Source organism: Heptranchias perlo, chromosome 27, assembly GCF_035084215.1.
Source record: "Heptranchias perlo isolate sHepPer1 chromosome 27, sHepPer1.hap1, whole genome shotgun sequence".
NCBI lineage: Eukaryota > Metazoa > Chordata > Chondrichthyes > Hexanchiformes > Hexanchidae > Heptranchias > Heptranchias perlo.
Window position 1 is genome coordinate 17,607,402 of NC_090351.1, and position 12,069 is coordinate 17,619,470.

At 39.6% G+C, this 12,069-nt stretch overlaps 1 protein-coding gene across 2 annotated transcripts in view; it reads right to left on the minus strand.

Annotated features, from left to right (window-relative positions):
• The window catches only part of igfn1.1 (immunoglobulin like and fibronectin type III domain containing 1, tandem duplicate 1), a 58,960-nt gene that overhangs the window by 38,080 nt on the left and 8,811 nt on the right, over positions 1-12,069 (minus strand). For both annotated transcript variants that reach the window (XM_068007410.1, XM_068007409.1), the window contains exons 2-7: positions 10,617-10,709; positions 10,373-10,495; positions 9,090-9,229; positions 6,348-6,447; positions 4,509-4,550; positions 2,284-2,329 (exon numbers count right to left, since the gene is read on the minus strand). In XM_068007410.1, coding sequence (XP_067863511.1) covers positions 2,284-2,329; positions 4,509-4,550; positions 6,348-6,447; positions 9,090-9,229; positions 10,373-10,495; positions 10,617-10,683 — 518 coding nt within the window. In that variant the 5' untranslated portion in view covers positions 10,684-10,709. The remainder of the gene's footprint in view (positions 1-2,283; positions 2,330-4,508; positions 4,551-6,347; positions 6,448-9,089; positions 9,230-10,372; positions 10,496-10,616; positions 10,710-12,069) is intronic.

A 12,069-nucleotide genomic window follows, 5' to 3' on the forward strand; every position in this document is an offset into this window, starting at 1 on the left:
ACTTATAGTCAAGCATATCTTGCATAAAGATGTGGACTTTGATTTACCTTGGAAAAATTTGGGCGATTTTGAGGTGCAAAAAAAGAGTAAAAAGGGGCGGTGTGGTTTACCACCAAAATCTCATCCCAAACAATGATCCTCAATAAAAAGCTGCCATTCCTGATAACCATCTGCCCTGAGGCCAGCCTGCCTCATGTAAATGTTGCAGGTGGGTGTAGCCAAGCTGTGTCTGCAATTTCCCCCAATTAGCACCTCGAACCCAATTATGGGAAACACCAGCATTCTAGAAGTGGCGGTATGAGCAGAACAGCGTTATCCCTGAATCCATCTTTGCTGAAAATGCTGCAGCTTTCTATAACTTTCCCAGACAGCAATTTTTGTTGCTTTGTGGTCTGAAGCATCACTGAAGAGTTCTCCTGCCATTTAAAGTGAGTACTAGATAAATTTAAATTTTGAACTGGGGAAATGTATTTCTCAATGGGAATCCCTCTCTTCCCATATTGTGAAGAGGAAGAGGGTGAGAAAACGGAAGAGGCTAGATTGGAGGGATGTAGAGTGAGGCATCATAGAATACATTTATTTCCAACACTGGTAGCCATTCCACAGGGTTTTGTTGACCTAGATTTCTCTGCCTCGGGAGGCTGTACTATTGAGGAGCTCTGTCGGGTGCAGCTGAAGACCTCCAGCCCACTTCAATGAGGAGCATTATTTGTAGCAGTGAAAGTGACCACCGCCTTGAAATTTTTTTGCCACTGGCATTTCCCAGGCAGCCTTGAGTGACTTTTGTCACATTAACCGGGCAGCAGCTGACCATTGTATAAAGAAGCTCACAGGTGATCTATTCAGATGGCCTCGCAGATTATTACCTTCACAGTGGCACCTGAAACACACAGAGAATGAACAATCCAATTCTCTAGACTGGCACGATTCCCAGAGGAAAACCCCATATGACAATCCCTTCATTTCATTAATAGAAAACAGTTTCATTGTATTAATGTCCACTTAGTGTGTGTGCCGCTCATCTTTACAACATGCACAATTGTTTTTTGTTGCTAAAAAAAATCAACACAAGCAGCTTCCTATAACAGCTGGCAGCTTTATTTAAATATTAGAATGTAGACTGGGCTGTCCTGACCGTTTCTCGATGTTTGTTTGTGTTTATAGAATGCCCATTCATAATAATACCTGTGAAATGGGTTCTCTGGGCTACTAGGCAGTGATTGAGTGTTTTGCTTCATTTTTGGTTTTCAGAAGCCTTTGTGACAATTGTTCGGCATCTTTTTATTCTGCCATCAGTACCATAACTGCCAGCAATGCCCTTTGGAGGAAGAAGAGGAGGAGCAACAGAGGAAGGCAGAGAGGCCAGACTGCACCAGAGGTGCTCTGTGCCCATCCATTGATACTTGCATATCTGCAGCTGCACACAGAGGTACACAAACTTCATTTTTGTATAGAATCAGTGCTCCTATACCCATAGGAAGCTGGGACAGCAGACCCAATGACACAAATAAAATATGCAAATGCCTGATTAACTGTTATGCTGAATTCTTCCTTGGAAACAGCCAATTACAGTATGTCATGCTTTCTGTGGCTGTGCACACAATAAGTCATGCCAGCATAGCCCGAATAGCCATACCCACCAAGATGTTACCAACTACATCCATAGGCATTACCACGTTTGCCTGGCTCAGCATCTGGGTCAACAGAGAGCCAGGTACAGAGTTGTGCCATCTGTTGCTAGGACCCCCTACAGCTTAGGGCTGGCACAGCCAGTGATAGTAGCAGTCAGCTGAACCCTCAAAGCTGCCATACCTCCTTCCAGCCATGCTGCAATACTGACCTATAAGGATTATGCCACGGACTAGCACAGAGGGCACTCTACTTACTTCCTACATTACAACTGTAACTACACTTAAAAAAAAAGTACTTCATTGGCTGTAAAGCACTTTGGGACGTCCCGAGGTTGTGAAAGGCGCTATATAAATGCAAGTCTTTCTTCTGCCCGTCACAGTAAAACCAAAATAGTTTATAATTTTTGTGTTAACTGCAAGGGTACGTTACAATCTTGGATTCACTTCTCAGCATCTATTGTTTTTTCCAGTACATACTGTGAACTTCATTCAATTTTGGGTCTTTTTTTCTCTCAGTTGCTCTCAGTGCAAATTCCAATTGCTGGCACACTTCAGTCATGCAATAAGTATGACCACATATGTTTCAGAATCTAATATTATTTTCATTGACTATAAAATTAAACTTTAAACTGTATATTCTTCAAATGCTTACCATTTTTTCAACATCTTCCGAAAATCCACAGGGTCTGTATTTTGATCTACAGAGAGTAGAACAGGAAGGACGTAATGTATTTAATAGTAATTTCTGTGAGGCTTTAAATTATTGGGTGTTATATATTTATATGTTCATATACACATGTCTAATATTGCTAACTTGCCCCTAACAAAACTTTTCACCTCAGCATAACTTTCTTCACCTAGTAAGAAAGTATAATTCTGCTCCCACATTACTCTATCACCATAAACAGTGCTATTCCAGAATCAGCCAGTTTACAGGAAGTGAAATATATAAATAGTCATTTGCGCCCCCCCCCCCCCTCTCAAATGACTATTGCTTGGTAAGGGTGTTATAAAGGACATAAGTGCATGCACCTTGGAGATTCTTTTAAAAACAAGCATTTAGCTTCTAGACTTTGCTATTACTGCATCAACATATAAATGATTTGCAGTCAGAAAATAATTCACATTGATGCCCATTTCCTGGGGGCTTGCATGATGCTTTCACTCTGTGTAAATCAAATGTGATGCAGCTCTTTGAAAGGGAAGATAGGATGGATGGCTGGCTCCTCAGAGAAATAGTTATGCAGCGCAACTGTGATTGATCAGATCTCTGCACAACACTTTTACCCCAGCACACAACAGCCACAATGATGCACACAGACAAACCAAGGTTCTCATTGAGCTGACATTTGCAATGTTAAAGTAATACTTGGCTGGTCAAGGAAAGGACAGTACAACATTGGTAAATTACATGTGCGTATGTGGTACATCATTGTCATGGGCAGAAGCCTCACCATGGACTTGGGTGAGGAGCAGCTATAAGGTATGGAAGACTATTAGGAATATGGTATGCTGCAGCCATCAACAATTCACTAGGCATTGCAGCCAGGGAGGTAGGCATGTGAGTTCTCAATACATAGTTGTTCATATGAGCAGTTTGGCACTATTACTTTCCATTTGAAAGATTTACAATCACCATGTGATTTGATGTGTCAGTCTGGATCAGTTGATAGCACTCTTGCCTCAGAAGGCCACTGGTTCAAGTCTTACTCCAGGATTTGAACATAGAATCTAGGCTGATACTTTGGTACAATACCCAGGGAATGCTGCATTGCAAAGGCACTGTCATTCAGATGAGACATTAAACCAAAGTCCAGTCTACCTATTTAGTTGGATGTTAAAGAACTAATTGAAGAGGAGGAGGGAGTTCTCTCAGTGCCAACGAACACCATCAAAAACAGATTAACTGGTCATGTTATCTAACTGCTATTTGTGGGACCTTAGTATTTGCAAATTGGCTGCTGTGTTTGTTTACATAACAACAGTAACTGTGTTTCATTTATAAGTGAAGAGCTTTGGGATGTTTCTGAGAGATTTGATAAAGTGTTATATAAATACAAGTTCCTTCTTTGTTATTTGTTTTATTGGCTAACCTTTTTTTGTGGAGAACTACATATGTTCTGTTAGCGGTCTGGGCCACCTATAGTTTCTATTCTGCACAATAAAGAACAGTAGTTTGCAAGAGATAGAGATTTTCTCCCATTTTATTAAGTAGAAATAACATACTTAATAAAAGGGTCCATCTCTGCCCCTGCCTCAGCTCATCTGCTACTGAAAACCTCATCAATGCTTTTGTTACCTATAGACTTGACTATTCCAATGCTCTCCTGGCAGGCCTCCCATCTTCCACCTTTTATAAAATGAGCTCATCCAAAACTCTGCTTCCCATATCCTAACTTGCACCAAGTTACCACCCCTGTGCTCGCTGACCTACATTGGCTCCTGGTCCGGGAACGCCTTGATTTTAAAATTCTCATCCTTGTTTTCAATTCCCTCCATGGCCTCGCCCCTCCCTATCTCTGCAACCTTCTCCAGCCCTACAACGCTCCAAGATCTCTGCGCTCTTCCAATTCGTGCCTCTTCCATATCTCCGATTTTAATCGCTCCACCATTGGCAGCCATGCCTTCAGCTGCCTGGACCCTAAGCTCTGGAATTCTCTCCCTAAACGTCTCCACCTCTGTATCTCTATCTCCTCCTTTAAGACGCTCCTTAAAATCTACCTATTTGACCAAGCTTTTGGTCACCTGTCTTAATATCTCCTTATGTGGCTCGGTGTCAAATTTTGTTTGGTAACGGTCCTGTGAAGCCACTTGGGATATTTTACTAAGTTAAAGGCATGATATAAATACCAAGTTGTTGTTGTTATGTATGCTCACCTTGCATTTCTTCAGGCTTTTTAAGTTTCTTCTTGAAGCCAACTAATTGAGAAAATATATTCGTGCCAGATAGAAGAGAAATGCATAAAAAAAATACAAAAATGATGAGTTAAAGGAAACAAAAACAGTTTTGCATCCTGAAATCAGATATTCAATAAATAAATGAACAATATAAAATTATCGTGGTCTACAGAATCTGTGGGAGGTCTAAATATAGACAATTTCAAAGATATATCAACGGGAGGTTTCTCTGATTTTGTTGGGCTAAATTGATAACATTTATTGAAATATTATTCAGTTGAAATAATAGCCTCTGGAAATGGACAATAGGTTATCAGAGATAAAGAGAGTGAAACAGAAAATGCTGGAGAAGTTCAGCATTCGAGGCAGCATCTGTGGAGAAAGAAACAGAGTTAACGTTTCAGATTGAAGACCTTTCGTCAGAACTTCGTCACGTCTTCGACCTGAAACGTTAACTCTGTTTCTTTCTCTACAGATGCTGCCACACTTGCTGAGCTTCGCCAGCATTTTCTGTTTTTGTTTTAGATTTCCAGCATCTGCAGTATTTTGCACTTGATAAAGAGAGTGAAATTTGCTTTAGAGAAAATGCTGGTCTGGGCACAAAGCAGTAATCTAGTCTTATACTCATTTTGACTTGTTCACTTGTTGAAGACAGGGATTTCATCCCCAAATACAGGATATGCCATGGCCAACAGTACAAAATAACTTCACTTGTGAGACTCATACATCTCAACATGCAAAAACATCACGAATCTAGGGTCTAAAAATCGGGCTCAGGTGGACAAAACCAGGGCACTTTTTTAACTATCTGTAGTTAACGATCTGTAGTGCCACAAATAATTACATTGCCTAATATTTTCTTTATCTTAATGTTTTTTTTACTTCTAATAAGTTAAGTGCAGTGCTGTGGTTTCTACAATTTCAAATACAAATTAAGAGTTTTGGTCTGGGATGTGCTTTTTTGATACTTATCAATCAAATGTATTGAAACCATATTGTATATTAATAGTATTTAAATTAAACCTTAATTATGTACTATCAAAATATAAGATGGGCTGAAGCTCATTGCTAGTGAATGTAACAAATAATAATAATAATCATACACCAGGTTTTATCCCCCAGCTGTTGTAATTCCAAAAAATACAGCTTCAAGATTCCAGCAGTTCCTGGAATATTTTAAATTACAGGAATGCATCTGTGAAGTTGGAACAGGGTTGCTGGATTGAAATAGACTTGCAAAACAGATCATAGGCGAGGGGTATGATGATGCTGACCATGAATCACTTCCAATTTTGTCATTCATGAGTTACTGAATTAGCTCCACAATTGGAGATATTTATCATATCTGAATGCTGGCCCTGATACACCCATATTTTTCACGAACAGTTTCCTTAATTTTTTTTAACATTCATTCTTGGAATGCGGGTGTCACTGGCAAGGCCGGCAATTATTGCCCATCCTTAGTTACAACTGTGTGACTTGCTAGGCTAGTTAAGAAGGTAGTTAAGAGTCAACCAAATTGTTGTGGGACTGGAATCACATATAGGCCAGACCAGGTAAGCATAGCATGTTTCCTTCCCTAAAGGACATTAGTGAACCAGTTGGGTAATATTTCCTGTTGTGTACTACCATTTCCTCATACAATCATTTCTTGTGCTATGTTATTTCGATTGGTTGCCACAGAAATTTCCAGGCAGTGAAAGTGCTGAGTGTATTGAACAGAACAATGCTTAAAGTATTAAAGATTATTGATGTGTATTTTAGGAATTCTTGAGGTGATAACTTTTAAACATTAGAGGCATGGTGATAGATTCTTACCTTCTATAATGTTAAGATTTGTTATACATATGGCCTGTCCATATTCATTAGAAACAGTGCACTTATAGGAACCAGCATCATCTGTAGTCAGTTGTTTTACCTTAAATAATAATAATAAATTAATATATTTTCCGTCTCAAAAACTGAAACATTTAACATACACCATATTCCCTATTCAAATGTTCTCAGTATAAACTAGAACAGTGGTTCTCAACCCATAGGTTGTAACCCATAAAGGGTGGTAGGGAGGATGGTGCTGATGGTAAAATCACCTTTGTAAATTGCATATTATACTTCATTTAAATAGATAGTTGTTGTCACCTGTTAGTAAGTGCCATGTACTTCTGTGCGAAAATTCAACATTATTTTAATTGTTGGATGTACTGCATTATTGGCAATTTACATGCATGACCACAAAATGAGGAAAAAGAAAATTTAAGATTGTGTTTGGGCATTTCATGACACAAACATTACTTAACACTATTGTTATACAAATTAAATTCAACCCAGAGTTCGAAGCATAGGTACCCTTTAACGATGTGATAATTGTTAATGACTGCCAATCAACTTCTCTTGCCCAGAAAGTAAACAGTTTTAAGTGCGGAACTTCATTTCATCAGGTTGTGAATTGTTTTAGGAGATTTTTAAAATGTCAAAATTTGTTATTTAATCTTTTTTCTTACTTTTCCTTTCTGTCTCTTTTTTTCTCTCTTTTAATCCAATCTTTCTTTCCCTTTCTTTATTTCTCTTTCTATAACTGATTTGACATTGAATTCACCCACTCTAATGCATCCTCCTTCTCAGTCCTTCCTCTGTTTATTTCCCAAACTTTAAATCTCATTGGTTAAAGAGATACACTTTTTATCCCATCGTTCACCAAGGTTCCAGATGCCCAGTTATCCTCGCTGTGTCGTTATCAGTTTGCACTTCCAGCAACTTTGTGGGCAAAATTATTAAAACCTAAATGTTCACGAACAAGTCTAATTAATGGGGCATGCAGTGAGATGCTCTGCTCCAGCAAAATCTAGCCCATGATTTTTGTTTGACAATTCAATTTTGGTTAAGAAATTTTCAATACGTCTTTATAATCCTATTTTATTCAGTATAATGAATTTAAACAAAATAATTTTGTAGCTGTTGTGGGGAATATTTTCTGCTGTCGATTAACAATGACAGTAGCAAAGGTAGATTAAAAGTGGCAGAAAACCAGGAGATTAGCTGAAATCACCATTTTGTTCCTTTTCTGTGTCTTCTGTTCTCGCCCAAAATAGGGAAGTGAAATTGTTTAACAAAATTGAAAAATCTGCTGTTTCTTGTTACAACCTGTTAATGAGCTTTATTTTTCTGATAGAGAAGTTTCAAACAAGCAGGTAGGAACTCGTTCACCTCCTGAGTTGCAGTTAATTCAACGTAGTTATACTCTGGCAGATATCTGTTCAACATGGATTTTTCTGCAATTGGTGCATTAACTGTTCTGTGCTGTTATTGTTGGGAGAAGGTTGCAGAGAATACAGGCTTCGGCAGAGAGACAGCACCCATCCCACAAACTACCATCGAGTTTTTAAACAGCCTACTGCAATAGGCGAACTGACACTTTAATCAGCTGCGCAACACTCAGCCCTAGGGGCACTTTAAATGGACGAACAGTAAATGTTTGAAAAGCTCCAATGCTCAGATCAGCTGTGCATTTTATTCTCCCTCATGGGAAATCAAAAATCTCGAGGTTTGGATTTTGAAATAAATCATTACGAATACAAAGGAGACTATAATTAACTAAAAAAATAATTTATATATAATTTTCGATACAAATTACACAAGCAGCCAATTTTAAAAACTTGAATTGTCGTTTGGTCTTTGATTTCAAATTTCAGGTTGGTTACACACACAAAAGTAAATACTTTGGTTCCAACACTCTGGATTTATAAATTAGTCTTTCAGAATCCAGAAATGGTTATATTAATATAGTGGACTATATAAATTTGCTGCTCCACTTAATTTCTTACTGTTTCCTGCTCTCTGCAACTAGGTTAACATCAGGGACTGTTAACTGACCAGTCAGGCAATGGCTGCTCAAGTAAGTCCTAATTAGCCAAGTTTCTGTTAGTAGAATCAATGAATTATAAAGAACAAATTCAGCCAGTAGAAAACTGAAGTAATTAACATTTCTACATGTTGCCATTAAAATAAAAAAAAAACGGGGAGATTAGTGCCCGGGTTTCTACATATAGTATAAACTGACATTGAAAGCAGCAAAACAAACACCTTAAAACAATACTGTCAATCAGAACCAAAAGAGAAGGTAACCATCGGATGAACTACTTTTAATCAAAAGTACTTGCAACCATATGTGTTTCCTGTCCTTTGTTTCTGACAACTTCTTTTTTCATATTGTTCCTTGGTTGACGGTTGCCTTGTTTGGACCCTGTTTGAGACTGAATGAATTTCATTGAACAAAGAGATGTGCTTGTAAGCCAACATTAATTTTCATAGTTGATTATTTTATTGATTGATTGGGACTCACAGCAAGGGCATACGCAAGCTGTTAAAAGACCAACTATAATGGAAATCAATGCTGGATGCCCTATACCAGGCTTCACTGTTGGACATCTGCATTCCAGGCTGACTGAAATATTTACTCTTTGGTTTCTACTGAAGTACTCTTCAGGAAAGTCACACTGGGAAAATAGAAGCTGATAATAAATCATGATGTTGAACATGCCAAACAGGAAGCACTGTTCATACCTGCAAAATATATTCATTCATAACCGTGTCATGGTAGATCCTGTATTTGTCATCATTGCTGAGATTTTCCTCTTTAAAGCTCCAAACCACAGTAGGCTCTGGATTTCCTTGTACAGTGGCTTTAAAATTAGCATTTTTATCTTTAAAGAAGGATTAACATACAAATGTTAATGAAACCATTTCCAGAACACAAAAATGGTGATTATTAAAGTTTCATTACACAGTGTGTAAATAATAAATTCATTAGCCCCTTCAATGCCAGGCTGGATTCAGTGGAAAGCATTTATATAATACATGTAAAAATAAGCAGGCTTGTTGGTTTACAATTGGCTTTGTCAGCTTTTCATTCTGCCTTCTGAGAGAAAGTGGGACTAATGTGGCAGTGCATGCGAGATCACAGTATCCAGTACATGCAACAAGAGGTCTCATTGTTATGGTGCCCGGTCACACTATTGTTTAGCTGGACATCGAACAGTAAAGGGACTCTCTAGTTTGTAGGAGACATGAGGTCAGCTTATGGGAGTGACTGGTGACAGACCTCCTGATCACTTTGCAATCCAGGTTTGACATTGCACTGGCATTATAGAATCATAGAATCTTACAGCACAGAAGGAGGCCATTCGGCCCATCGTGCCTGTGCCGGCTCTTTGAAAGAGCTATACAAATAGTGCCACTACTCCCCTCTTTCCCCATAGCTCTGCAAATTTTTTCTTTTTCATGTAAATATCCAATTCCCTTTTGAAAGTTTCTATTGAATCTGCTTCCACCACCCTTTCAGGCAGTGCATTCCAAATCATAATAATTTGCTGCGTAAGAAAATGTCACCTCATCTCCCTTCTGGTTCTTTTGCCAATTATCTTAAATCTGTGTCCTCAGGTTACCAATCCTCCTGCCAGTGTAAACAGTTTGTCTTTATTTTCTCTATCAAAACCCCTCATAATTTTAAACACCTCTGTTACATCTCCCCGTAACCTTCTCTGCCCTAAGGAGAACAATCCCAGCTTCTCGAGTCTCTCCATACTCCATGCAACGTCAAATGAAGGTGGTGTGAGATTACCTCCTCAGAGAAGTCTCACTGAACTTCTCTCTGGAGTCAGGTAGTGCCCAAAAATTCAGATTTACACTCCCAGTTTAACATCATCATGACCCCCAAATTACATTGCACCACTGCTAAACTGGGAAGGTGAATGTACCCTAAGATAAGTAGAAATTTTGGGCAGGATTTTCTGATGGTTACTTTTACTTTTACAGCTGAGATAGAAGATATCTTTTTATTTCCTTACCCTCCTGCATGGTCTGTGGGATTGGTCTGCGTACAATATCAGGTGCGCTACATCCTCGTGGGATATTTTCTGTGAACTCTATTATTTTGACTCCTGGAGTTGATGATTTCTTTTTCTTGCCACCTAGAGTGTTTTAATAAAAGCAAAAAAAAAATTGCTGAAGTTTTCCTGGGAACTTTATAAACTTATTCTGCAATCTTTTTAACATTAAGAGGAAACAGATATTCCTGTTAAATGGACTTACCTGAGGTAGACCCCTTTCCTGGCTGATTGATCATTTTCTTGTCCATGTTTTGCTTCTTACTCTCCATTTGTTCAAAAGATTACAAAGTCATAGCTGTTAATTGTAAGAACATGATACAGATTAATATTGTACTTTACATTTTATGAACCTGTTTCTGATCTAACCTTGAAGTGTCATTCATTGAGATTAATTTAAAATGAGTCACTGTGTTTGTATTGAAGATAATTGTTTTTATAATTGCACACACATTTATTATATAATTAATTTCTCACTGAAATTCCGAATGTATAGAGATCTAAAATTTGTAATCTCAGACATGTGAAACATATGTAGTGGATTCCTCAGTAATACACTTAACATTAATGGGGAGTAAGTGAGACCAGTTTTTCTAATTACAAGGTGGAAATGCACATCATCTTATATAACTAATGTCCATCATAAATTCAGTGCATCCACTATCACCACTCGGTGTCTGAGAGCATGACTTAGATGAAGGGACCGAGTGCAATGTATCCAAGCTTGCTGACGACACAAAACTAGGTGGGAAAGTGAAATGTGAGGAGGAGAAAAAGGGCACGATTTTAACTTTGAAGTCTGGGTGGTTTGGAGGTGGGGGGGGCGCAAACAATATTGTGCATTCTGGAGTGGGAAGGAATCCCGGCTCCAACCTGGGTGCACGCGCATCCTGAACCCGGAAGTCCCGCCTGCAATTAAAGCTGGCGGGACAATATTTAAACCAACAATTGAAGTACTTAAAGTATTTGAACCTGTAATTGATTATGCTGGCAAGTGATTTCAACGCTGCCTCAATGGGCTCAATTTTCAAATTAAAAAAACGGTGGGTTGGGGGCAGGGGGGCATTGAAAATTGCCAGCATTTCAGACCCGCCTCCAACATGCCTCCAACCCGCCCATTTCCAGTTTTTACGAGGGGTGGGCGACCAACCCACTCTCAGGAGGCGGGCCGGCCTTAAAACCTTTCCAGGAGGCTTCAGGCCTCCATTTTTCACCAATTCCCGATCTCAACCCCAGGGGGCTGGGATTCCCAGGCCTTCTGTTTTATGCCTTGTGAAAGGAGGTGAGAAGGTCCAAGATAAACAGGTCGGTGCCTAGAAAGGCACTGCTTATGGGCTCGGAGGAGCAGGAATGCTTCCCCCAGGCCCAACAAGCCTACCTGCATCAACCCCCTCCCCCCACCATGATCACAGACCCCTAACGCCCAATCGTGGACCTCCCACCCACCCCCGATCACGGACCCCCGACCTCAATCACGGACCCCCCGATGCTGACCCTGACCCCGACTCCCTCCCTCTCCCCATCCCCCAATCACCCCAACACCCAACCCCGATTCTGCCCCACCGACCCCCAACCCCGATCCCCTGACCCTGATCCTCCCGCCCACACTGATCCTCACATCACCGACTCCGATCCTTCCCCCCACTCCGATCCTCCGA